Raw genomic sequence first — 23,120 nt, 5'->3', positions numbered from 1 at the left:
AGCGCTCCTGCTTTTCCCTAACATCCTCAGCCCTACCACAGCACTTTGGTGTAGTGAATGAGGTCTTGGTACTGTAGTTACAGACCCGAACCTGAACTTATTCTCTTCTACTTATTAGTTGTGTGACTGTAGGCAAGTCCTTCTTCCCTCTGCATTTTATTTTCCTATCTGTACTTTATGAAAAATAATGTCATTTAGCAATATTGCTTGTGGTTGTTTATCTAATATCCTGGGCCTTATACTTCCTAATAGAAACCTGATTTTCATTCAGTTCTTTGTACATCCCTAACCTGTATATCTATGCATCCTCTACATTGTTGTCTGCATTCTCTACATAGCCTTGATCAGTTAGTGATTCTTGATTAGTCCCAACTGATCTCGGAAATTCTCTTCCCCTTACCAATGAGACATGATGGATAATATGCTGGTATCAAAGAATATCTAGGAAAGATTTCTTCACTCCAAAGAAGACAGAGGAAGATATGATCATCTCTTTCTTCTTCTTCTTTTTTTGATTGATTTATTTATACATACAAGAACTGGGGTATAGGCCAGAGGTGCAGGAGGTGAGAGGATTTACCAGAGTTAGAGTGTGGAGCAGAACAGGTGGTTCGACTGAAATACACTGCTGAGGGGAGCAGCGGGAGAGATAGAAGTCTGCTGTGCCATGTGGGTCAGGTCCCTGCCTGGGGATTGAACTCGTGCTACAGTAGCTGGGGTTTGCTTCATAGTGCTGACGCTTAACCCCTTGCACCACCAGGGAGGCCCCCTCCCTTTCTTCTTTGAAGATTGCTTGTTCTGCACACAAGGCCTGGAATTATAGTGGCCATCTTGTGTTTATGGAGGATGTTGCTTGAAGGCAAAGCTAAAGCCCCAAGGAAGGCAGAGGCATGAGATGGAAAAAACCTGGGTCCTTGGACATATCCTAAACCACTAAAACTCCAATCATAGGATCAATCCTATCTTAGAGCTGCTTTTTATATGAGATAATACATCTTTATTATTTATATCTGCTTGAATCACATTGTCTGTTCCTTGTTAAGCGAAGTACCTGTCCTAAAAGATAAATCCCTTAGCATAGTATCTAGCACATAGTAGCCCCCAATAAATATTAGCTCTTGTTATAGCTGCATTTGCTTTTTTCTCAGCTATTGAATGTCTTCAGATTTCACAGTAAAGTGGAAAAACACTTTACTTGAGCCTACTGACACACCAAGTATGGTACTGCTTTTTTCACTTCTTATGGTTCTAGATCTAGACCAGGGGTTGGAACTATTTAATGGACCAGATCTAGCCCATTGCTTACTTTGTAAATAAAGTTTTTTATTTAAAGATTTATTTATTTATGCATACAAGAGCTGGGGAACAGGCCAGGGGTGTGGGGAGGGCAGCGAGAGGATTCACCAGAGACAAAGTGGGGAGCAGAGCAGGCAGACAGACTGAAATATACTGCTGAGGGGAGCAGCTGGTGAGTCAGGAGAGTCTGCTGCGCCATGTGGGTAGCTCCCTGGCCGGGGATCAAACTCGTGCTGCAGTGGCTGTGGATAGCTTCATAGGTTGCATCTTAACCCCAGGGAAACCCCTGTAAATAAAGTTTTATTAGAACACAGCTACATCCATTCTCCTGTGACTGCTTCTATAGTACCACCCCAGAGTTGAGTATTACAATGGAGACCCCATGGTCTATGAACCCCAAAATACTTACTCTCTGGCTCTTTACAGATAAAGTTTGCCAGTCCATGTTCTGAAGCCAATTCTTCACCTCCTCAGTGAGGATTCACATGGAGACCCAGCTGACAATGCAGACTGCAGTGTCCATTTCAGCAGTTCTTCACTGGATGTATTAGGATTTTTGTGGTTAAGTGACTGAAAATTTAGGAATGGCTATATCCAGGGTCTCAGATGGGACAAGCAGGATCAGATTGTACTGCCTTTATCTCTTGGTCCCTCTTCCTCTGTGTCGACTCCAATCTCAGACACTGTTGACAACTGAAGACCATGATATGGCCCTGCATTGCCTGTCTTAGTGTGTCCAGTTGGAAGGACAAACTTTGTCTCAGATTTTCATTAAAATTTTGAAGAATCACTGTGACTTGACCTAAGCTTTGAAAATGTACTCCAGAGCTTAACAGAATATTCCCTTTTAACCCTTTCTATTTTATATTTTTGCCCTTTCTATTTTATGTTTTTGGCTATCTGTCTTGTTGATTGTCTTCCTCTACTAGATTATAAGAACAGTGGTCAGCAGCTGGTATATGCATAGTCAAATCACTTTGAATGAATGAATATGCATTTATTTAAAAATTGGAATTGGGATCACCCCTGATAGGTTTTTTGTTCTCTGCTTCCTAAAAGTTTATGCTTTTATTCACAAATATTCCTTCATGTCACAACTGTTTAGATTGGATTCTAAAGGCAATAGGCAGTCATTGAAGGTTTTTAAACAATGACCCACTGGTTAATGAGCCATGTTGATCTCATTCTGGCCCATATTCTCTGCATTACCCATAAAGACTGCATCATACAAATATTTCCACGTCTCCTCCCATCTTGCCCTTAGAGAATCGTGTTGTAGCTACTACAGTTCTTATTTTGAAGATGATTGGATATGACTTTTTTCTGAGTTTGTCATGTTGCTCAGTTGTCCAAAGTAGTTGCTTTTGAGTGATGCGTCCGCTCCCTTTCCCCGGGGGCTGGGACTGCTACCTCATCTTGAAAAGATGTGTTGCTTCACAATATCAGCTTACAGCAAGCCATGCACAGATAACTTTCAAACATTTCATTGTAATACTTCCATGCTTAAATCATCAAATTGGCTTTGGAAAATATGCAATCTCTTCAAATTACATTCTTTTTAAACTCACAGTTCACAATATAATAGGCCAGTCTGTTTACTGTAGGCATTTGAAAGGGATATATAGAAATGGCCTACATTTACAGGATTTCCTATTTTTTTTTAAAGCACAATGTGGTAAATGCAACAAATAATAAAAAGTAGCTATGCAGTGAGCCTTGCCTGTGTATTAGGTAGTTGGTTGTGGAAGGAACTTAGATGTGTTTGTTCCTAAATTTCCTGTTACAAAGTATCACAAACTGGGTAGCTGAAACAAGAGAAATTTCTCTTGCACCATTCTGAAAGTTGGAAGTCCAAAATCAAGGTGTCGGCAAGGCGATGCTTCCTCTGACACTCTGGGTGGAATCCTGCCTTGCCTCTTCCCAGCTTCTGGTGGTGGCCAGCAATCCTTGGATTTCCTTGGCTTGCAGCTGTGTTGCCCCAAATGCTGCCTCTGTCCTCACATGACATTCCTCCTGTGTGTCTTTGTCTTCACATGATATTCTCTTCTTCTGATAAGGATAACAGTCATTTTGAGTTAGGACCCACCCTAATGTCCTCATCTTAACTTGTTTATATCAGGAAAGGCCCTATTTCCAAATAAGGTCACATTCACAGGTTTTGGGGGTAGGTGGGTGGACTTTAGGATTTTGACATATTTGGGGGGCAATTCAACCCATAGAAGATGTCATCTAGTCCACCTCTCTACTGGACAAATCAATCTGTTGTACACAATTTATTTAATCTGAAAACTTAGGCACAAAGCCATGATAGTCAATTTAAGTTAAAATCAGGTAGATGGGGAGGGACAGGAAGAGAGCCCTGGCACCGTATCTCCCTAGTCTCAAGAGGGTGACATAGTTGTTGAACTGACCCAGCTATGGAAATTGGTTGGAGAGCTGGATGGGTAACAGATAATCTAAAGAGGGATGCAGGGGCCTCCCTGGTGGCACAAGGGGTTAAGTCTCAGCACTATGAAGCAATCTGCATCCAGGAGCTGACCCACCTGGTACAGCAGACCTCTCCTGTCTTGCCCGCTGCTACCTTCAGCAGTGCATTTCAGTCAATCCACCTGTTCTGCTCCCCACTCTGGTGCATGTCTCTGGTGCATCCGCTCACCCTTCTGCATCTCTGGCCTACACCCTGGCTCTTGTATGCATAACTAAATAAATCTTTAAAAAAAAAAAAAGAGTGATGAGGGAAGGTCTGGTGCTGGGCAGAGCTCAGAGCCCACCGCTGCAGAATCTAGCTGGTTGCAAATTTTGGGGGTAGGTGGTCATCATCACCCTCTAGACCACCTCTGTTGAACAGAAGTATAATGCAAGTCACAATTGTAATTTCAAAAATTTTAGTAGTCATGTTTAAAAAAAAGTAAAAAGATATGGGGAAATTAACTTTAATACTATATTTAACCCAACATACCCAAATAGTATTATTTCAACATGCCATCAGTATGAAAAATAGTAATGATGTTTTGGCTTCAAAATTCATTGTGCAATTTTTACTTGTCATCCATCACTAACTATATTTCAAAAGTACAATAGTCCTATGTATTAGACTCCTCTTGGTTCTAAAAGTGCTGCTCATGGGTGGTAGGATCCAAGCCACAGGCTGAGAATAGGTGACTCCATTCTCAGGGAGAACACGGGCTGGAGCAAGGCAGGCAATCAAGGGCGCTTGGGGAAGAGCTTAGAGTGGCCTGAAGAAGAAAAAGTGTTCCAAGTGGGAGCAAAGTGAATGCACCAGGGCCCACCTGGAGAAGCAGGGGTGTGGCTATTCTGCAGTGAGATCCCTTGGAAACCAATTGTAAGAAATACATCTGGACCAGGAGTATTGGAAGGGAATCTTCAGACAAACACTGTCGTTGTCTCTTTCTCTAGAGTTAGGAAACCTCTTCTCTACTTCTCTCTGTTGGTCTCATTCTATGGATGCATAACCTCTTATTAATTGGCCGTGTTTTACCTTAAAAGGTACAATTCTAGTTGCTAATTCTAGGACCACTCAACTCAGCTGCCCTTCCTTAATTCAGTCTCCTAGTATTCCATTTCCTGTTCCCAAGCAAGAAACCCTGATGGGCATAGTGGTCAGCCACCTACTTTTGGCTGTCAGCTGAGGTCAAACTCACCAAGTTTAATCAAGGTAACGCAGGTCCATCCCTGCTGTAAGGCAGTGGTTCTCAAAGAGGGTTCTCCCCACCAGCAGCATTTGGAATGCAAATTCATCAACCTCAGCCCAACGATTATATCAGTGTTTGTGGGGTTGGAGTTTAGGACACTGTGTTAGAGCAATAGATGAGGGTAGATTTTCTGAGAAGAGGGCATGGATAGGGACTACTGTTTTAGTACACCAAGGCAGAGGCTACGAAGCAAGTGGCATGAGCAAGAGCTGAGGCCTATGGCAGGGCTATCTAGACCTGGAAAGATGCAGGTCCAGGATGCGAGCTCAGCTTCCACCTCTGCAGACCAGGTTTGCTGGGAGGGGATCTCAGAGAACAGCTTAGAATGTGACTGATTCCTAAATCCAGTGAGGATAGGACTGTATAGAAAGGCTTTTAGGGAACCCAACTTTGATGACCTCTCTGTAGACGCAGAGAGAAAATGAGTGGTAATGGGGGAGGAAGATCAGGGTGACGATAATGGGAAGTCCATGTGGCTGTGCCTGGCTGCTTTAGCTGATTTGGAGGAAGCTAGAACTAAATATGAAATTAAATTAAATTGAACTAATCACATTTTACATATTAAAGAAAGTTGAATTTTAAGCAGTGCTATTAACTGCTGAGTGTCTGACGCTTGCTTTTTTCCCATGGTACATAAACTGTATTAAATTTAAAATTTAAACGACAAAAATAGCTTCACAGGAGTACCATTATTAACATAACCTTACCTCAGACGGATTTTTTTATTACTGGAGACAACTCTCCTATGTAAAAAAAAAATATTAATGGCTGGAACAGAAGAAAAATACCAACTACAGATGGTAAGCATTTTCTTGCAAAGTCACATCAAATTTAACATTAGCCTTGGAAAACAGAAACATGTTTTAAACAAAAGGTTTTACATATTCTTATAACCATGTGTAGATTTTCACCTTTGGTCTAGGATACCATCATAAAGAATGCAACTTTAAGTAATTAGTAAATTAATGAAAATGCTAAAAACTTTGGTTCAGAATGCTTTCTAATGAATTGTCGCAGTATTTTCATTGGAAGATTCTATTAAGAAGCATTTATGGAAAAATGTTGCTGGTATGAGATTGGTTGCCTTACCATATTTGAGACAGAGGCCTGAAACTATGATTTGACAAAAGGTGCACAATTCTACAGAGAGCAAATTAGAAGCCATCAGGGAATAAATAGGTTTTGAAAAGATTTTCTGCAATTCCCATACCCATTAGGTACAATTTACACCAGAAGTGGTGGATTTCTAGGGAAAAAGAAAAGGGTGAAGGCTTCCCTGGTGGCACAAGGGGTTGAGTTTCAGCACTATGAAGCTATCTGCAACTACTGCAGCACGAGTTCGATCCCTGGCCAGGGAGGTGACCCACGTGGCGCAGCAGACCTCTCCTGTCCCCCACTGCTCCCCTCAGCAGTGTATCTCAGTTGATCTGACTGTTCTGCTCCCCACTCTGTCTCTGGTGAATTCTCTCACCCTCCCCCCACCTCTGGCCTGTACCCCAGCTCTTGTATGCACAAATAAATAAATATTTATTTTATTTTATTTTTAAAAAAGATTTATTTATACAAGCACTGGGTACAGTCAGAAGCGCGGGAGGGTGAGAGAATTCACCAGAGCCAGAGTGGGGAGCAGAACAGGCAGACCGACAAAATATGCTGCTGAGGGGAGCAGCAGGCGTGGCAGGAGAGGTCTGCGCGCCATGTGGGACCCTCGCCGGCCGCCCGGGATGAACCGGCGCTGCAGAGGCTGCGGGCACCTTCGCAGCCCAGCGCTCAACCGCTGAGCCACCAGGGAGGCCCTGAATAAATCTTAAGAAAGAAAGCAAGAAAGCAAGAAGGAAGGAAGGAAGGAAGGAAGGAAAGAAGGAAGGAAGGAAGGAAGGAAGGAAGGAAGGAAGGAAGGAAGGAAGGAAGGAAGGAAGGAAGGAAGGAAGGAAAGAGGAAGGAAGGAAGGAAGGAAGGAAGGAAGGAAGGAAAGAAAATGATGAGTTCCTTTGGAATCATTATTCCTCCCTTTGTTCTCAAAAATATTGCAAGATGAAGTAAAGCTATGAATCTAATGCTGGAATTTAATCTAGTGAAATTTCAGCTCTCCTTAACAGCATGAATGGATTTAAGTTTTATTCTTATCTGAATCTTTCATTTTAAACAATGGGATTTAAACTTACACACAGGCAAGCCTAAACAGAATCCTCCTGTATATATTATGCATGTATGCATTTTTCTGCCCTGTCACATATTTGAATGTACAGCTCAAACTTCACAACAGGCAGTTTCCCCAGCTCCCTGCTTATGTTCTGAAACCCTAATTTCTATGACCTAATGCAGAGCTACCAATTATGTTAGTGGGTGGTTAGGAACAAAGTGTGTATGAATATATCAGTTTGTTATGTTTTATTACCATTCTCCATCCAGTGTCTTAAATTGTTACAGCAGCTATTGTTCAAATTGATTAGTGTATCTTTAGATCTTCTGTGACACAAAGAAGCATTTCTAAAGGACCTTGTTCCCTGCTTTGTACACGGTAGCACTCAATTTATTGAGTGAATTTCTAGCATTGCCCTCTGAATTTATATAATTTTTGGATGACTTTAATTGTAGAGCTGTATCCAGACTGAGAAGGTGCTCTTGGAGCTTTCTTCCTCTGGAGAATGAAGTGATATCATTGCTGAATTAAAATATACTGGACTTTATTAAATGTTTAAAACGGCACTAATATTATAATAGCCCGAAGCAAAACTCACACAGCACACAAAAAAAATCCCACCCACACTGTTATCCTTAGTTTCATTGTGCTAGATACTTTTGCATACAACCACACAACTTTTTATTCTAGTTTTAAACTTTGATTATGTATAAAGTCTTCCATATTATATGATCTTCATAACTATCATTAAAAATGGTTGCCTAAAAATCCACGCGGCTGATGTAACGTAATTCACCATTAGGCTGTTCTCTCATTCACGTTTGTTATTCCAGAACTTTGCAAAGAAGGTCTTCTGTATTATTACTCGTCAAGAACAAATTCCTAGGTGTGCAGTCACGGGGTCAAAGAGTAAGGTACACTCACTTTTATTTCATATTTTATTTTTCCTCCTGAGATAACGAAATACCGTACTGTATGAAAAGCTTTTCACACATTGCTCTCCAACGTTCATCTTGTTAATAATCCTTGAAGGCATGATTACCACCTGCTACCCTTGCTCTACAGCTGGAAAAAGAGCTCAAGCAGGCAGGTAACCTGATCTAGTTCACCAGGTGAGTCCTGGGTGGAGGTTGGCAACTAGGATACCAGGAGCAAAACACCCCTGGGGATTTGCTGGAACCCTGGATATGGGAATACTCTCTCTTCCCTCGCCCGAGAGACGCTAAATTCTCGGAGGACAAGGGACTCCTGTTCTAACCTTGCTCGCCCCCGCCTCCCAGAGCGGGTGCACACAGTGGGCGTCTAATAAATGCAGCCTGCCTTGCACAGACAAAAGCTCTCCAGCCGCTCCTGGTGCCAAAGGGGTCCGCGCTGCCACTTTGTGCCTTTGCTCGCTCCTTCCTCAAGTTCTGCGTGGGACCCCAGCGGCAGCTCACCACGCCGCCGACCGCCGCAGCCCAGGCTGAGCCCGGGCCTGGCGCCACCCGCGGGCCCGCACCCTGCGCACGCCCGCTCGGCCCCGCCCCGCCCCGCCCCCGCCCCTCCGCCTCGGCCCCGCCCCCGCCTCGGCCCCGCCCCGCCCCCTCCGCGGCCCCGCCCCCGGCCCGGCCCCGCCTCCCGTCTCCTCCCCGCCCCCCCGGCAGACGAGTGGCGGCGGCGGCCCCCGGACCCGGCTCCCTCAGACAAGAGGGCGGGTGGAAGAGGAAGCGGCCGGTCCCCGAGTCTGCTCCGGCGCCGCCGAGCACCGCCCGCCTCAGCCGACCAGCCGCGCCGGAGCCTGGGCCGCGCCGGGCCGCGCCGAGGGCCGGGCAGAGGCGGCCGCGCGGGGCGGCGGGCGCGGGCGGAGGCGGCGCGGCGGCCGCGGCGGCCGCTTTGTTGTGCGGCCCGGGCCGGCGGGCGGGAGGAGGGGGCGCGCGTCCCGCTCCCTCCGCGGCTCATGGCGACGCCGCTCGGCACATCCGGGACCCTCCGGCCGCGGCGGCCGCGGCGCCGGCTGCTCGGGCCGCAGCCCCGGCCGCTGTGGTGACTCCGCCGCGCGTCGCCGTCGCCCCCGCCCGCCCGCCCGCCCGCCCGCAGCGCCGGCCCCGGGCCCCGCGCCGGCCGCCCCGCCGCCGGGGACATGTCCAACCCCGGGGGCCGGAGGAACGGGCCCGTCAAGCTGCGCCTGACAGGTGAGGCGGGCGCGGGCGCGGGCGGGGGCGGCCTGGCGGGGGGCGGCGGCTCCCCTCGCCCGCGGCGGGGAGCGCCCCGCGCCGCCCGGGGCCCCGGGGGTCTTTGTTGCGGGGCGGGCGCGCGGGAGGCCGGGGGCCGGGTGCGAGCGCGGCCGTCGCGGGCCTGGGGGGCGCCCGGGCGGGGTCGCGGGGGGCGGCGGGGTCCCGCGGGGGGCGGCGGCCGCCGCGCGCGGTAAACCCCCCTCAAAGATGGAGCGCGGGCGCGGGCGGTGCGCCCCGCCGGGGAACTTGCTCGCCCGCCTCGCCCGCGCGCGCCGCCTCCCTGCCCGCCGCGCGCACCTGAGCCCCGCGGCCTGGAGGGCGGCGGCCCCGCCGCGGTGTCTGCCCGGCCCGCGGCGCCGGCTCCGGGAGGCGTGAGGTCGCGGGCCGCGCGTTTCGGGCTGTTCCCTGTAGGCCGCGGCGCGCCCGTCTCCTTGTGACTCTTGACCTGCTTTGAAAACGCACTTTTTGGGGGTTCGTTGGCCGCGGTGCGCGCGGACAAACTTGGAAGCCAAGTTGCTCTCTCGCCCCTCACCCTCCGCCCCTTCCCTTTCCTCAATGGAAAAGAATGTCTGGAGGGGCTGCTCGGTGGAAGACGCCTCTGCCACGGGGTTTGATTCCAAGGGCGCTGACGCTTTCACACCGCAGGTACTTTGTGCCCTTTTAAAAGGCCATTTTTGGTATTCTGACAGGGTCTTGTTATCCCATTTTAAGGGGACATTATTTTTAGTTTGAAAAGGGTCATTGGAACCGGTGCAGCTATCCTAGTGTCACTCTTATTAGAAGTAACTTTTCAATGTTGATATTTGGGTGTGCGGCGGGTTGGTGTCCCCAGAGGGTCTGTGCGTGTGCGCGTGTGGGTGCATGTGTGCTCGTGTAAGAGCAGACGCATTATGTTAGCTGACACTAGACTTTGAGGTTTATGTGGACTGATTTTGCAATTGTGTGCTTGTGTGTCAAATCCCGGTCCACTGGCTGGACTTTTGGGATAAAAACTTGCGGTGAATTGGGTAGTTGAGAATTTAGCCTGGCTGTGTATTCGCTGCAATTTAAAAAAATATCTTACTTTTGTGACAGTTTTACTTTCCCTATAGGGAAAATTGCAAAGACGCATTGAGTGATTCTTACTGGAAAGCCTGGATTGGGGGATGCCTGTCTCTCCAGTGCCCCCATCCACTTTCCTTACTTTCTTAAAGATTAATGGACACCTTTATAAGGGATCTTTGTTGCCTTAGAGTTTATTTGCTGTTGTTCCTCTCTGCCGTCGGTCCTGTGTCCATATCATGGGAAGAACCTGTGACTCCAGGTGTGCAAAAAGCATCAGAAAGAGGCTGTTGGCCGTTTCTTTTACCTTTTGTACAAATGAGAAAATGACGGTGAAAACAGGGATTTTGATTTCCTGCAAATAAAATGACTGAGGTTTTTAGTGTGACTCAGTGTCTCTGAAAGTGTGTATTTGTGGTTTCTTTGCTGCATATGATACATTATAAAAATGCAAGAGAAAATATTACATTTATTTGGGGGGGTGGGAAGAGGGAACAATGGAGTAAATTTTCAGGGTGATTTTGCACTTTAAGATATTTTTCTGAGGAACTTTAATTACACTGTGTCCCCTTAATTGTCAAAACAGCTTGAGGCACTCTCAGTTTCTTAAGGCCATTGGGAATTTATCTCTGTCATAGTCTGAGAGAAAACTATTAATATTAAAATCATTACACTCTCCCTTTTGGGTACATGTGGTGGATTCTCTTCTGTTTTACCAGGAAAGTTAACATATATTTTTTCCATTTTTGTTAATTTACAAATTAGATGGTATAGAATTTTAACAAATAGATTTCAGTGGCTGGATTCAATTAGCAGCTTTTAAGGACATAAACATTAAAGGGTTAGATGGAAAAGATTGTTTTGACTGACTGGATAAATGACAGGACTGTGTTTGATGTGCGTCCAGGAATTGGTCTGGAGCTGGTGCCCAACTTTTCAGCCCATCTTGAGAAGCCAAATAAAATATTTAACCTAGGCTTCGTTTTGTTTAAAAAAAAAAAAAGTTGATTCTTTGTTAAGACCTTAAGAAATGTTTGGCATACCTTTAGACTAAGTGTTTAACAGTTCATTTAGATCCGGGTTCCATAATAGAGGAAAAATGTCTAAATAAAGGCAGATGCCACAGTGAATATTTGTTTGGTTTACAATACACTTGGGTTGTAAGATGCTTTAATACTACTGTGCTTTGCTTTAAGTTACTACCATGCTAGTGTTTTCAGTTTTATTGAGTGCCTTTGATTCCAAGGTACTTTGTAAACTGAAGTTACTCAGTTAAATTGTTAATGTAGCGTTGCCCCTTTACCAAAAGGTGTAAACAATTTTTGCATGGTGACACACATGTGCACTCTGAAGGAGAAGAAATATTTGAGCCATGAGATCTCTGGCCACCACACATATTAGACTTTCCCACATACCATTTGTCAGGCCACAATCACCGAGTGAATTGTTTGGTGTTTGTTGATGCTAAGAAGGCAGGGCTAACTTAATTCCAAATTTAAGATTCCTCAGGCCATTGGTGGTTAAAATCTGGTTTGGACCCTTAAGCTACTTCCTTAATATGTGATCATTAAAATGACCAATATGGTAAAGCTATCAACTTCAACTTCACCTTACATTTCTAGAACAAATTGATTATAAACTATAACATTTATATCCATTATACTTATGAGTATCTGACCTAGGCTTTTCTTACAGGGGTTTGGATAGAAACTACTTTGTATTTGATTATAGTAAAAAAAATTGGGATAATTTTTTATATCATTGTTTTTGAAAATTAAGACTAGAAAAACAGTTTAGTAGTATTTTTAGTGTTTGAAAGTCTTTGAAGTGGAGAAATCACAGATTACTTCTCCAGAACATTTATTGCACACCTTTTTGTAATTTAAACATTTTTGTATACTGCTCCTTATGTTATTAATTTATAAAACCCTTGGTAGTAGTGATGTTAACCTCATCTGTAGCTTAAAGAAAATTGACTTCAAAAGTTTCACTAGATATGCTGCTATCTTAGTAACGTTTTACTGCATAATTTATTGATTCAAGCCTTCCTAAGTAGGAATGTGTCTGTGTGTCACAGTGACTTATTCTAGAGGAGTTAATGATTTCAGTGTTCCCAATTCACTTTATTTATTTGTCTTCTGAGGAAACCAATGTGACATAGCTTTTTCCTTTTCTCTTAAGTAATTTCTTCTAGTCAGACAGGCAGTTGAGCCTGCCTAGGTGCTTCATGTAATTTTTTTCATTGGTTAGTACAGTGTGTGAGTTTGTATTTGAATCATGGCTTCTTTTTTCCTGTCGGTTGAACTGCAACTGTCACAACATCCTAACACATTTATTTAGCATATAATTTAGCATGTGACTCAGTTGTCAAAGTAAGTGAAGGATCATACTTCAACAAGAGCTTTATTTTTTAAACTTGATAGCCCCTTTTACAGGCCAGAGGTGTGGGGGGTGAAAGGATTCACCAGAGACAGAGTGGGGAACAGAACAGGCAGACTGACTGAAATACACTGCTGAGGGGAGCATCGGGCGAGTCAGGAGAGGTCTGCTGCGCCATGTGGGTTGCTCCCTAGCCAGGGATCGAACTCGTGGCTGCAGACAGCTTCATAGACTGTGTCTTAACCCCTTGCGCCACCAGGGAGGCCCAAGATTTTTATTTTAGTCACTGTGATGAAAGTCTTTTAAATATGTAGTATGTTCAATTCCTTTCAAAGAGAACATACTTAACCACTCAGTATTTTATTTATGATTCAGTATCATTATGAATATAAATTATTTTACTGTTGTAATGTCTAGTGTGAGGATGTCATCATGGTGTATAGAAAGAACTATTTGACCCTGTGTTAATAGTTTTTTTTTAAATTTTAATAAAGAATTACTCCTAGATTACTTTATTTTCTTTATTTATTACACTTTACTTATTTATGCAAACAAGAGCTGGGGTGCAGGCCAGAGATGTGGGGTAGGGGGGTATGTGTGAGAGAGGATTCACCAGAGACAGAGTGGGGAGCAGAACAGGCAGATCAATGCACTGCTGAGGGGAGCAGCCAGCAAGACAGGAGGTCTGCTGTGCCATGTGGGTCAGCTCCCTGGCCAGGGATTGAACTCGTGCTGCAGTGGCTGTGGACAGGCTCATAGTGTTGTGTCTTAATCCCTTGCACCACCGGGGAGACCCTTGTAGTGATGGGTTTTTTAGCTCTGTTCTTACTGGTTTTTCTTACTTTGTCTTCATTTTTGTTTTCTCTTATTTACGTTTTCTGGTCTAAGAATGCTGGACACTGGAAATATACTGTTGTGATCAGCATTATGATGTATTTCTGTATAATTGAAATGTGTTGACTGCTTTTTAAATGCCCCGCCATATACTGTCATCACTTTTAGTTCTCATAATGGTTCTAAGTGATAGGAGCAACTGAGACTTGGGGAGGTTAAATGCATGTCAGAACCTAGGTTCTTTATTTACAAACTTTTAAGAACCTGGGTGGAAAAATAAAATAAATACGTTCCATTTATTTGAAATTACCCTTCCTCCTTTACATCTTTGCTCATCCTTTAAGGCTCAATTCAAGGATTACCTTTATCCCTAGAACTTTCCTTGACCTGAATTGACCTTTCTTCTCTGACTGAGACGCTTGTAGTAGTATCAGACCTGACTCACTGAAGGGCATTTGTTTATGCTGTAAACTCCACAAAGGCAGAATCCTTGTTTCGCCAAGGGTTAAGAACTCTTTGGCATTTTAGTGAGTAAATGCTAGAGACATGTAAGTAGTTCTGTGTAGATCTGTATATTTTCTTCATGGCTACTGTCACTCATTCCTTTTTTTCCCCAAGGAGTGGGAACCATGGACGGATTTCTGCTTTGATCCATTTGCAGTTTAGAAACATTCCTGGGACAATAAGAAGGGGGACAGGAATAGGCACTAGGAAGGGGGACTGGGAATAATGCTTTTAGGATAACCATTTAAGAGGATACCATCATTGATATTTTTTTCTTGTGTTAACTTTTAATTTATAAACTTTTGCTATTGTAGTAATTGCTGCAAGCATCTTGGTATAGATGACTTTGATTTCTTCTTTAAGGATTATTTTCGTGGGATAATTCCATCAAGGATAATTCCATCATAAGCATGCTAGTGAGTTAAAGGGTGTGAATCTTTTTAAAGTTCTTGATTAAAGTTCTACGTAAAAAAGAATCATGTCTATTTAGAGCAGCAGTGAACGGATAAGTGTTCCTTTTACTATATGTTATAAGCACTGGCTCTTTTTTTATGTTTTTTACTAATTTCATGACCTTTGGTATTTAAACATTATTTGTGAAGTAGATTTTCCTGCCTGTTTGTTGACTTGTTTGACCTTGCCCTAGTTATCTGTTAGGACCTTAGTGATTTGCCTGAGAATTAAAAAGATATTAATCTGTTGTCATATTTGCTACAAACTTTTTCCATGGTCTGCTTTTTGTTTTTTAATTTTGGCCATTTTTGGACATGCAGAAATTTATTATTTTAGAAGTCAAATCTGTTCCACTTTTTATTTCTATTATATGTAGGCCTTTTTCCTCAGGAGGCTTAGTAAATACTTAAGTACATTGTATTTTAGTTTTAAAAAAATGGGTTAAGAAGTCATTTTCCCCCAAATTGCTGTTCAGTTGTAATAATTTATAACCAATTCTTCCTTTCCATAGTGATGTGATTACCTTTTTAGTTATGTTAAACTAGTTACATAGCGTCAGATTATCACTTGTTTATTGGTGTTTATTTTCTAAGTGTCAGTATTTGGAATTTTTTTACAGTTGACTTTACATTTAAAATACTGATTTTCTTGAATTTTTAAAAAAAAGATTTATTTGTTTATGCATATAAGAACTGGGGTACAGGCCAGAAGTGTGTGTGTGGGGGCGGGGGTGAGAGGATTCACCAGAGACAGAGTGGGCACCAGAGACAGAGTGGGGAACAGAACAGGCAGATTGAAGTACACTGTTGAGGGGAGCAGCAGGCAAGACAGGAGAGGTCTGCGCCATGTGGGGGAATCAAACTCATGCTGCAGAGGCTGCGGACAGCTTCATAGATTGCTTTTTAACCCCTTACTTAACCCCTTGCGCCACCAGGAGGCTCTTGAATTTTTTTTTTTTAAGATTTATTTATTTATGCATACAACAGCTGGGGTACAAGCCAGAGATATGGGGGGTGAGAGGATTCACCAGAGACAGAGTGGGGAACAGAACAGGCAGACTGACTGAAATACACTGCTGAGGGGAGCAGCGGGCGGGCGAGTCAGGAGAGAGGTCTGCTGCTCCATGTGGGCTGCTCCCTGGCTGGCTGGGGATCGAACTCATGCTGCAGAGGCTGCAGATTGCTTCAGAGTGCAGTGCTTAACCCCTTGTGCCACCAGGGAGGCCCCCTATTGAATTTTTTTCACTAATGTATAATTAGTTCAACAAAGTGGGAAATTTCATGCTTGTTACAGAATAACTTCTGAAGGCATTGATTACTTTTTAAAAAATACATTTGATATGATAGTAAGTATCAAAACGTATGTTGAGTTGGGCAGTATGGCTTAGTTTCTTACTGAAAATTGACAACAGACGTAGTAAGTTTTAAATTAAATCTTGGTGATTCATTTGGTGAATTCTCTCACCCTCCCGCTCTTCTGACTGTACCCAGTGCATGTATAAACAAAACAAACAAACAAAATAAATAAAACATGCCTCTATAAAAAAAAAAGATTTAAAAAAAAAAAGAAATTAATACCTAGGTGATTTGAACAAAGGGCATCTCTTTCTTCCCAGAAAGTTTTCTTATGTCCCTTCTTAGGCAGTTTCCTTCTCCCATCCTTAGTTCTTGGCAAACACCAGTCTGCTTTCTGTCACTATGGTTTTGCTTTTTCTACAATTTTATGGAAATGGAATCATACAGTATGTAGAGTCAGGCTTTCACCTAGCAGAGTGATTTTAAGACCTGTTTAATGTTGTGTATCACTTGTTTGTTTCTTCTAGTTCCTGAGGAATATTACATTGTACACATACCTCATTTTGTTTACCCATTCATAAATATCCAGAGACATGAATAAAGCCACTATGAACATTGGCGTTCACATCTCTTTGGAAACATGTTTTTACTTCTCTGGGGTAAATGATTAGGATTCTTGGTCTTGTGGTAGATATGTGTTTAATTAAAAAAAAATCTGTTAAACTGTTTTTCAAAGTTGTACCAGTTTCCATTTCTACTGGCAGTGTATGAGAGGCCAGTTGCTCCCAATCCTAGCCAGCACTGCAACACTTGTTATTGTCAGTCTCTGATTTGAGCCATTCTATTTGGTATATGGAGATATTTCTCTGTAGCTTTACATTTCCTTAATGACCTACATTGTTAAGCACTTTTTTTATGGACTTGTCATCTGTGTATTTTTGGTGAATATCTGTTCAAATCTTTTGCTCATTGTTTTAAAATTAGGTTGTTTTCTAATGAATTTGAAAATCTTTTTGTATTCTGCATATAGGCCCTTAACAGATAGGTGTTTTGTCCCTGCCCCCTAGTCTCAAGGAGCAGAGTTTTACATTTTGATTAAGTGCTGCTGCTCACTTTTTATTTATGATTCATGCTTTTTATGTCCTGAGTCTTTTTTTTAAATCTATAGTCTAAAATGATTTTCTCTTATGTTTTCTTCTGAATTATTTATAATATTAGCTCTTACATTTAGAGCTATGATTCTTTAAAAAATTTTAAATATGATATAAGAGGTAAGGGTCAAGGTTTACTTTTTTTCCTTATGGATGTTGATTTTCCCAGGACTATTTGTTAAAATACTTACATTTTCTTCCATTGAGTTTTCTTGCTCCTTGGCTGAACATCAGCTGACAATACAGAATGTAGTTGTATTTCTGGACTCTATTCTGTTCCCTTTCTCAGCAATTCTGTCTTTATAAGTTTATCCTTTATAGTCCACACTTTCTTGATTACCTCAACATAAGCCTTTTGGTTTCAAACTTTGATAAAGAGCTTTTTGTAAACATTTTATAAGTATAGCTTTATAAGCATTTAATCTTTACTTTAGGATTCTGTTGTGGTTTAGGATCAAATTTTTACATGTGCTATGTACACTGATAATTTTTATGTAGTACTATGAATGGACATAGAAATCATGAACTCTGATGGGCTTTATATTTTTCTTTTAAAAATTTCTGTTATGGATTTAATTAAAATAAAAACAAATTCGGGTCTCCCTGGTGGTGCAGCGGGTTGAGTGCAGCACTGTGAAGCTGTCCATAGCCTTTTTCCTCAGTGCGGATTTGATTCCTGGCCAGGGAGATACCCACATGGCATGGCAGACCTCTCCTGTCTCGCCTGCTGCTCCCCTCAGCAGTGTATTTCAGTCAGTCTGCCTGTTCTGTTCCCCAGTCTGTCTCTGGTGAATTCTCTCATCCTCCAGCGCTTCTGACTGTACCTGGTGCTTGTATAAATAAATAAATAAATCTTTAAAAAAACAATTTATATAGTTAAATTAGCTACTATATTACAATTTTTTTAACTTTATGATAGCCATCATTTAGACAATTAACTGCATTACTCACAGTCCCTTTTATTTTTGATTAGAAGTAAAAGAACTTTGAGGAATATTTGGAATGACTCAGGTTTTTGCAGGATTTTGATGGTGGGGGAATTGTTTGAATCCAGGTTTTAATGATTTAGTACTTTTCCCTATAGCTTGCCAACCTTTCTAAAATAGCCTGTAGTTTTACCTCTTGCCAGCAGATGGAGATATTTCTGCACAAGTAAATATCAAGAATGAATAAAGGTCTGTAAAAATGAAACCCAAAGTCAAAATAAGTGTACATGATCTTGCTTTCAGGGAATTTGCAGTGTAAACAAAGAGAAAAGACTTGAGGGATGTAAAAAACAAATAGTGCTAGAGTTAGTGGTGCATACGATGAGGGTAGAATGAAAGAATGAAAGTCCATGGATATTTTAAGGGAGCTCACTTTCCAGATTCCAAAATTCATTAGTCTTTCATCTTTTCTTCCCTCTAGTTTACGAAAGAAATATACATCTCTTGGTTATCCCAAAAAGTACATTGTCCTGTTGTAAGAGGTCTTCCAGGGCACCAAGGAGACAAACCAGAATATGGTGAAGTTGTTGGGAGGACATTGACTGTAGTGACTGAATAATATCTTTTCACAAGTCCAGTGGTTTCCAATCCTTAATTTTCAGCAAAATTGAAGGACCTGATCAAGTTGTTGTTAACTAATAATTAAAACTAATTTTCATTAAAAAATAGGGAAGTCAAAGAAATTCCAATGTTTTTTAGAAAGTTAGAAAATTTTGATTGTGGGCCTCCCCTGGTGGCGCAGTGGTTGAGTGCTGGGCTACGAAGCTGCCCGCAGCCTCTGCAGCTCCAGTTCGATCCCTGGCTAGCGGGCGAGGGTCCCACATGGCGCGCAGACCTCTCCTGCCGCCCGCTGCTCCCCTCAGCAGTGTATTTCGTCAATCTGCCTGTTCTGTTCCCTGCTCTGGCTCTGGTGAATCCTCTTACCCTCCTGCGCTTCTCACTGTACCCAGTGCTTGTGTAAATAAATAAATAAATCTTAAAAAAAAATCCTTTAAAAAAATTAAAAAAATTTTTTTCATTGTGATTTTTTTGCATATAAAAATGAAATTTGATGGCATTACTGTATAACAATACTCTTTAACTTCTCATTTATTTTATTTTATTTTTTTAAGTTTTTTTTTCAAGATTTATGTATTTATTTATTTACTTATTTATTTATACAAGCACTGGGTACAGTCAGAAGCGCGGGAGGGTGAGAGAATTCACCAGAGCCAGAGCGGGGAGCAGAGCAGGCAGAAGGACCGAAGTACACTGCTGAGGGGAGCAGCGGGCGGCAGGAGAGGTCTGTGCGCCATGTGGGACCCTCCTCCAGTGGCCGGGGAGCAGCCGGGGATCGAACTGGCGCTGCAGAGGCTGCAGGCAGCTTTGCAACCCAGCGCTTAACCACTGCGCCACCGGGGAGGCCCTTCTCATTTATTTTATATTAATGTTTTCTTAACACTTATATTTATAAAAAGGAAAAAATAGACTAGAATTTATGTTGAACCCTTACTCATTTCAGCAGTAGTAACATTCACTTGCAGATACATGAGCTAATTGAAAATAAGAAAAACCCCATCCATCTGATGAAGAGATGTGTATCCATTTTTCTTTCCTTTTCTTTGCATTTGGTTAATTGATTTATTCAAATGAAGATGCAGAAAAGGTCTGCTCATTGATTTTTGGTTGATATGTCTCTCAGTTCTCTTTTAAATTCTAGTCATCTCTTCCCGTTCACCCCCTATCCTATGACTTTTTTTTTTGCTTTAAATTTATTATAGAAACCAGATCTATTAAAGACCTACATCTAAAACTTCTTTATGGTTTGGTTCTAGCATTGTTTTCATCATTCCTGTCTTCCCATGATATTCCTGTGCTCTGGCACTCTGAACTCCAGACCTTTTCTTATTCTCTTCACAGTCTCTTGTATCTCATGCTTTTGACAGTGCTGTGTCCTTAGACTGTTACTTCCTTACCTGTGTAGTCTTCCTGCCTAATTATTTAGCTGAAGCATCATCCCCTGTGGAAGTCTTCATAGACCTCCCTAGGCTGAGTTAGGTGTCCCTCTCTATCAGTTAGGGTCCTTTTAGGAAATTAGGTAATAATGTCACAGTAGGTGAAAGATGTCTTGAAGGGACTCCAGTGTATGGGCGCAGGGTTAAGGGAGTTCAATAAGCACCAAAATACTAGCAATGATAGAAAATTGCACCATCTTTAGCCCAGCAAGGTCAAAGTATGGGGACCCCGAAAGACTGTTGCTTCTAATAAAACCCAATTGAAACCAGAGGTCAAAAGAGCTTATTTATGTGGTTCATAGGTAAACCCCTTAGAACACAAAGCCTGGAGTAAAGGATGGAGAATGGATCTGGAGGAGGAAATAGAGAACATTCAGCACAACCTTATTCACCCTACGCAATATTTTAGCATTCTTCATTGTTCATTCATCATACTGATTTAAAATTCATTTGGTTATATTGATGTTTTCCCCCATAGTGCTGTGAACTCCTTTGTAGTGCTGTGAATGCCTTTTTAGCTCCGAACTATCTCTTATTTGTATTTGTGTACTGAATAGATACTTATTAAATGAGTAAAGGTTAATAAACACATAGATGAGATTATAATTTAAAATGTCTTTTTTAGCGATGATATGTGGAGACTTAGTTAAAAGAGAGTAAAATCTAATAATTTTGTTTCGTTTGGCAGTTTTGAGGCCTCTGTAATAAACAATTCACTTACTTTGGTTGAAGAGAGGCCAGGGATTAATTTAGCCCATAATAGGCAACTGCTATATTTAGAAGGATTATAATGCAAAACTCTGAGTTGCAAAACTCAGTGAGCTGGTAAGTATATTTATTACCTACTTTCTTTTGCTGTAGGAGAATGTGATGCAAGGAAAGAATCTATAGACGCTACAAGGTCAGGAGGAATGTGCCTTAGCAGACTTTCTAGGGAGGGCCTCCCTGGTGGCGCAGGCAGTTGAGTGCAGCGCTGTGAAGCTGTCCGCAGCCCCTGCAGCGCAGGTTTGATGGCCGACGGGGGAGATACCCACCTAGCGCTGCAAACCTCTCCTGCTCACCCGCTGCTCCCCTCAGCAGTGTATTTCAGTTTGTCTGCCTGTGCTGTTCCCCGCTCTGTCTTTGGTGAATCCTCTTATCCTCCTGCACATCTGGCCTGTACCCTGGTTCTTGTATGAATAAATAAATCTTAACAACTGCTGCTACTACTTCCTTTTGTTTTTTGGGACAGACTACATACTCTTTGGTGTACTAATCTCATAGATACTGTTTCCCAGATTTTATAATTTAGTTATTTTATATTTTGCCTTTGAAGTCTCCAGGAATTTGATTGCAGAGCACTTTCCAAATGGCACTAGCCAAATTGGAAATTTTTGTGTAGGGTAAGAAAGGTAGTCAGTGGAAATAGAAGCAGACCAGTAAAAAAAAGATACTATTTGAATAAAATAATTTATGCAACCAAATGATTTTAATTCTTTAAGTCTCTGGAGTGATTTTTATATTGAAAAAATAATATAATTCAGAGCTGATAAAGAATGTTAGTACTCCCCCACTGAGTCAGTTTAATTTTCTTTTTTTAAATTTATTTTATAATAAAGTATTACGTCTTTATTAATGTAGCAGTGGTTTACAATAGTAGGTAAATTTCAGTATAGCTTCAAGCCTCAGTAAATGTATGTAGTATACTACAGCCACACCCGTCACCACAGGTCTAGTCGATCCACTGTCCAGTCATCCACTCTACCCTTTCCCGCTACCCCTTCCCCATCCCCTCTGGTATCTGCTATTTTGCTATTGAGCGGAAGGATTTGATAATTTGTTTGCTTTGTATTTATAATCCATGTGTAAAGTCAGGACCAGGACACGGTGCAGGTTTTCTGATCACATGCAGACCGGGTAAAGGAGGAGCCAGAGTCCTCAGTAGTTTTGCAGGTTTTTTATTTGGGGTTCACCAGGCATATGGCAGGCAGGGGTGCTGGCTGGGGGGCTGGGAGGCTGGCAGGCCTCCCAGCCCCCAGCAAGTCTTCACTCTATCTGGACTCTCTGGCGTTCGTTCTGCTGCTTCTCAGCTGCTTCTCGGCTTCTGCTTCGACTTCTGCTGCTGCCCCCCCCCACCCCCCCCCCCCCCCCCGTGACGCCGCCCTTAAAAGCACAGTCTTAGCTCAGCTGAATCCCATCTACCTATGCCCACACCCTATTCCAGGTGCCCGCCATCAGGCATGCATTCAGGACAAGGATCCATCATCTATCCTGATGGCGGAAGGGCAGAAAAGCCTGATATTTTCTTTACCCTACACCATGTGAATACATTTTTCTTTATATTCCACATGAGTGAAATAATGGTAATCTGTGATTTGTTTTTGTTTCTGACTCCTTGAGTTCCATCCATGTTGTCCCATCCATGTTATTGGAAATGGCAAGATTTCATCCTTCTTTTTTTCTTCTTTTTTAATGGTGGAGTAGTAGTCTGTTGTGTATTTACATGCATCTTTATCCAATCATCCATCCGTGGGCCTTTTATGTTGTTTCTATCTCTTGGCTATAGTGAATAGTGGTTCAGAAACACTAACTCCTAGATCACTCAGTCCTCTTGGTGTGATGAGTAGTGGAGTTGTGTTGGCTTTTAAAACTTTCTGATGTTTAAGGGGTAGGATTGCTGCTAGCTGCCTATTGGGCCATCTCAATCATGTGACCTCTTGCATTGCTTTTCTTTAACTCTTTAATCTGCTCTCCACAAAGCAGCTTCAAAAATTAAAGTGTGAATTGGATAATTTGTTCCTTTGCTTCAAACCCTCACGTGAATTTGCATAATACTTGAGATGAGATGTTATTTACACAACAGCCGGTATAATCTGGAAACTGCTTTTTTCTTTGCTCATTATACTTTAGTGACATTGATTTTGTTTTAATTTCTTAGAAAAGCCAACCTCTTTCGTACTTCAGTGCCTTGTTTTTCACAGGGATCCTCCTGTTGCTTATTATTTTTCTCATCATTCTATCATCTCAAGGAGTTCTTGGCTCTGTTTAATGTAACTTACACTTTCTTAATTTTGCATCCTGTTAACTTCAGGTGACTTATCACAAATTATTTTTATATTTTCTGTTTATTGTGTTTTTA

General features: G+C 42.4%; 1 protein-coding gene across 2 annotated transcripts in view; it reads left to right on the top strand.

Moving 5' to 3' along the window:
• Positions 1–9,271: 9,271 nt before the first annotated feature.
• SMURF2 (SMAD specific E3 ubiquitin protein ligase 2) overlaps positions 9,272–23,120 on the top strand; it is a gene marked incomplete at both ends in the record, with an annotated part of 90,511 nt that continues 76,662 nt past the window's right edge. For both annotated transcript variants that reach the window (XM_084237747.1, XM_084237746.1), the window contains one exon: positions 9,272–9,323. In XM_084237747.1, the coding sequence (XP_084093873.1) occupies positions 9,272–9,323 (52 nt within the window). The remainder of the gene's footprint in view (positions 9,324–23,120) is intronic.

The sequence above is a fragment of the Talpa europaea genome (genome assembly GCF_964194135.1).
Source record: "Talpa europaea genome assembly, chromosome: 7".
Classification (NCBI taxonomy): domain Eukaryota; kingdom Metazoa; phylum Chordata; class Mammalia; order Eulipotyphla; family Talpidae; genus Talpa; species Talpa europaea.
This window is presented reverse-complemented; position numbering and strand designations above follow the sequence as displayed.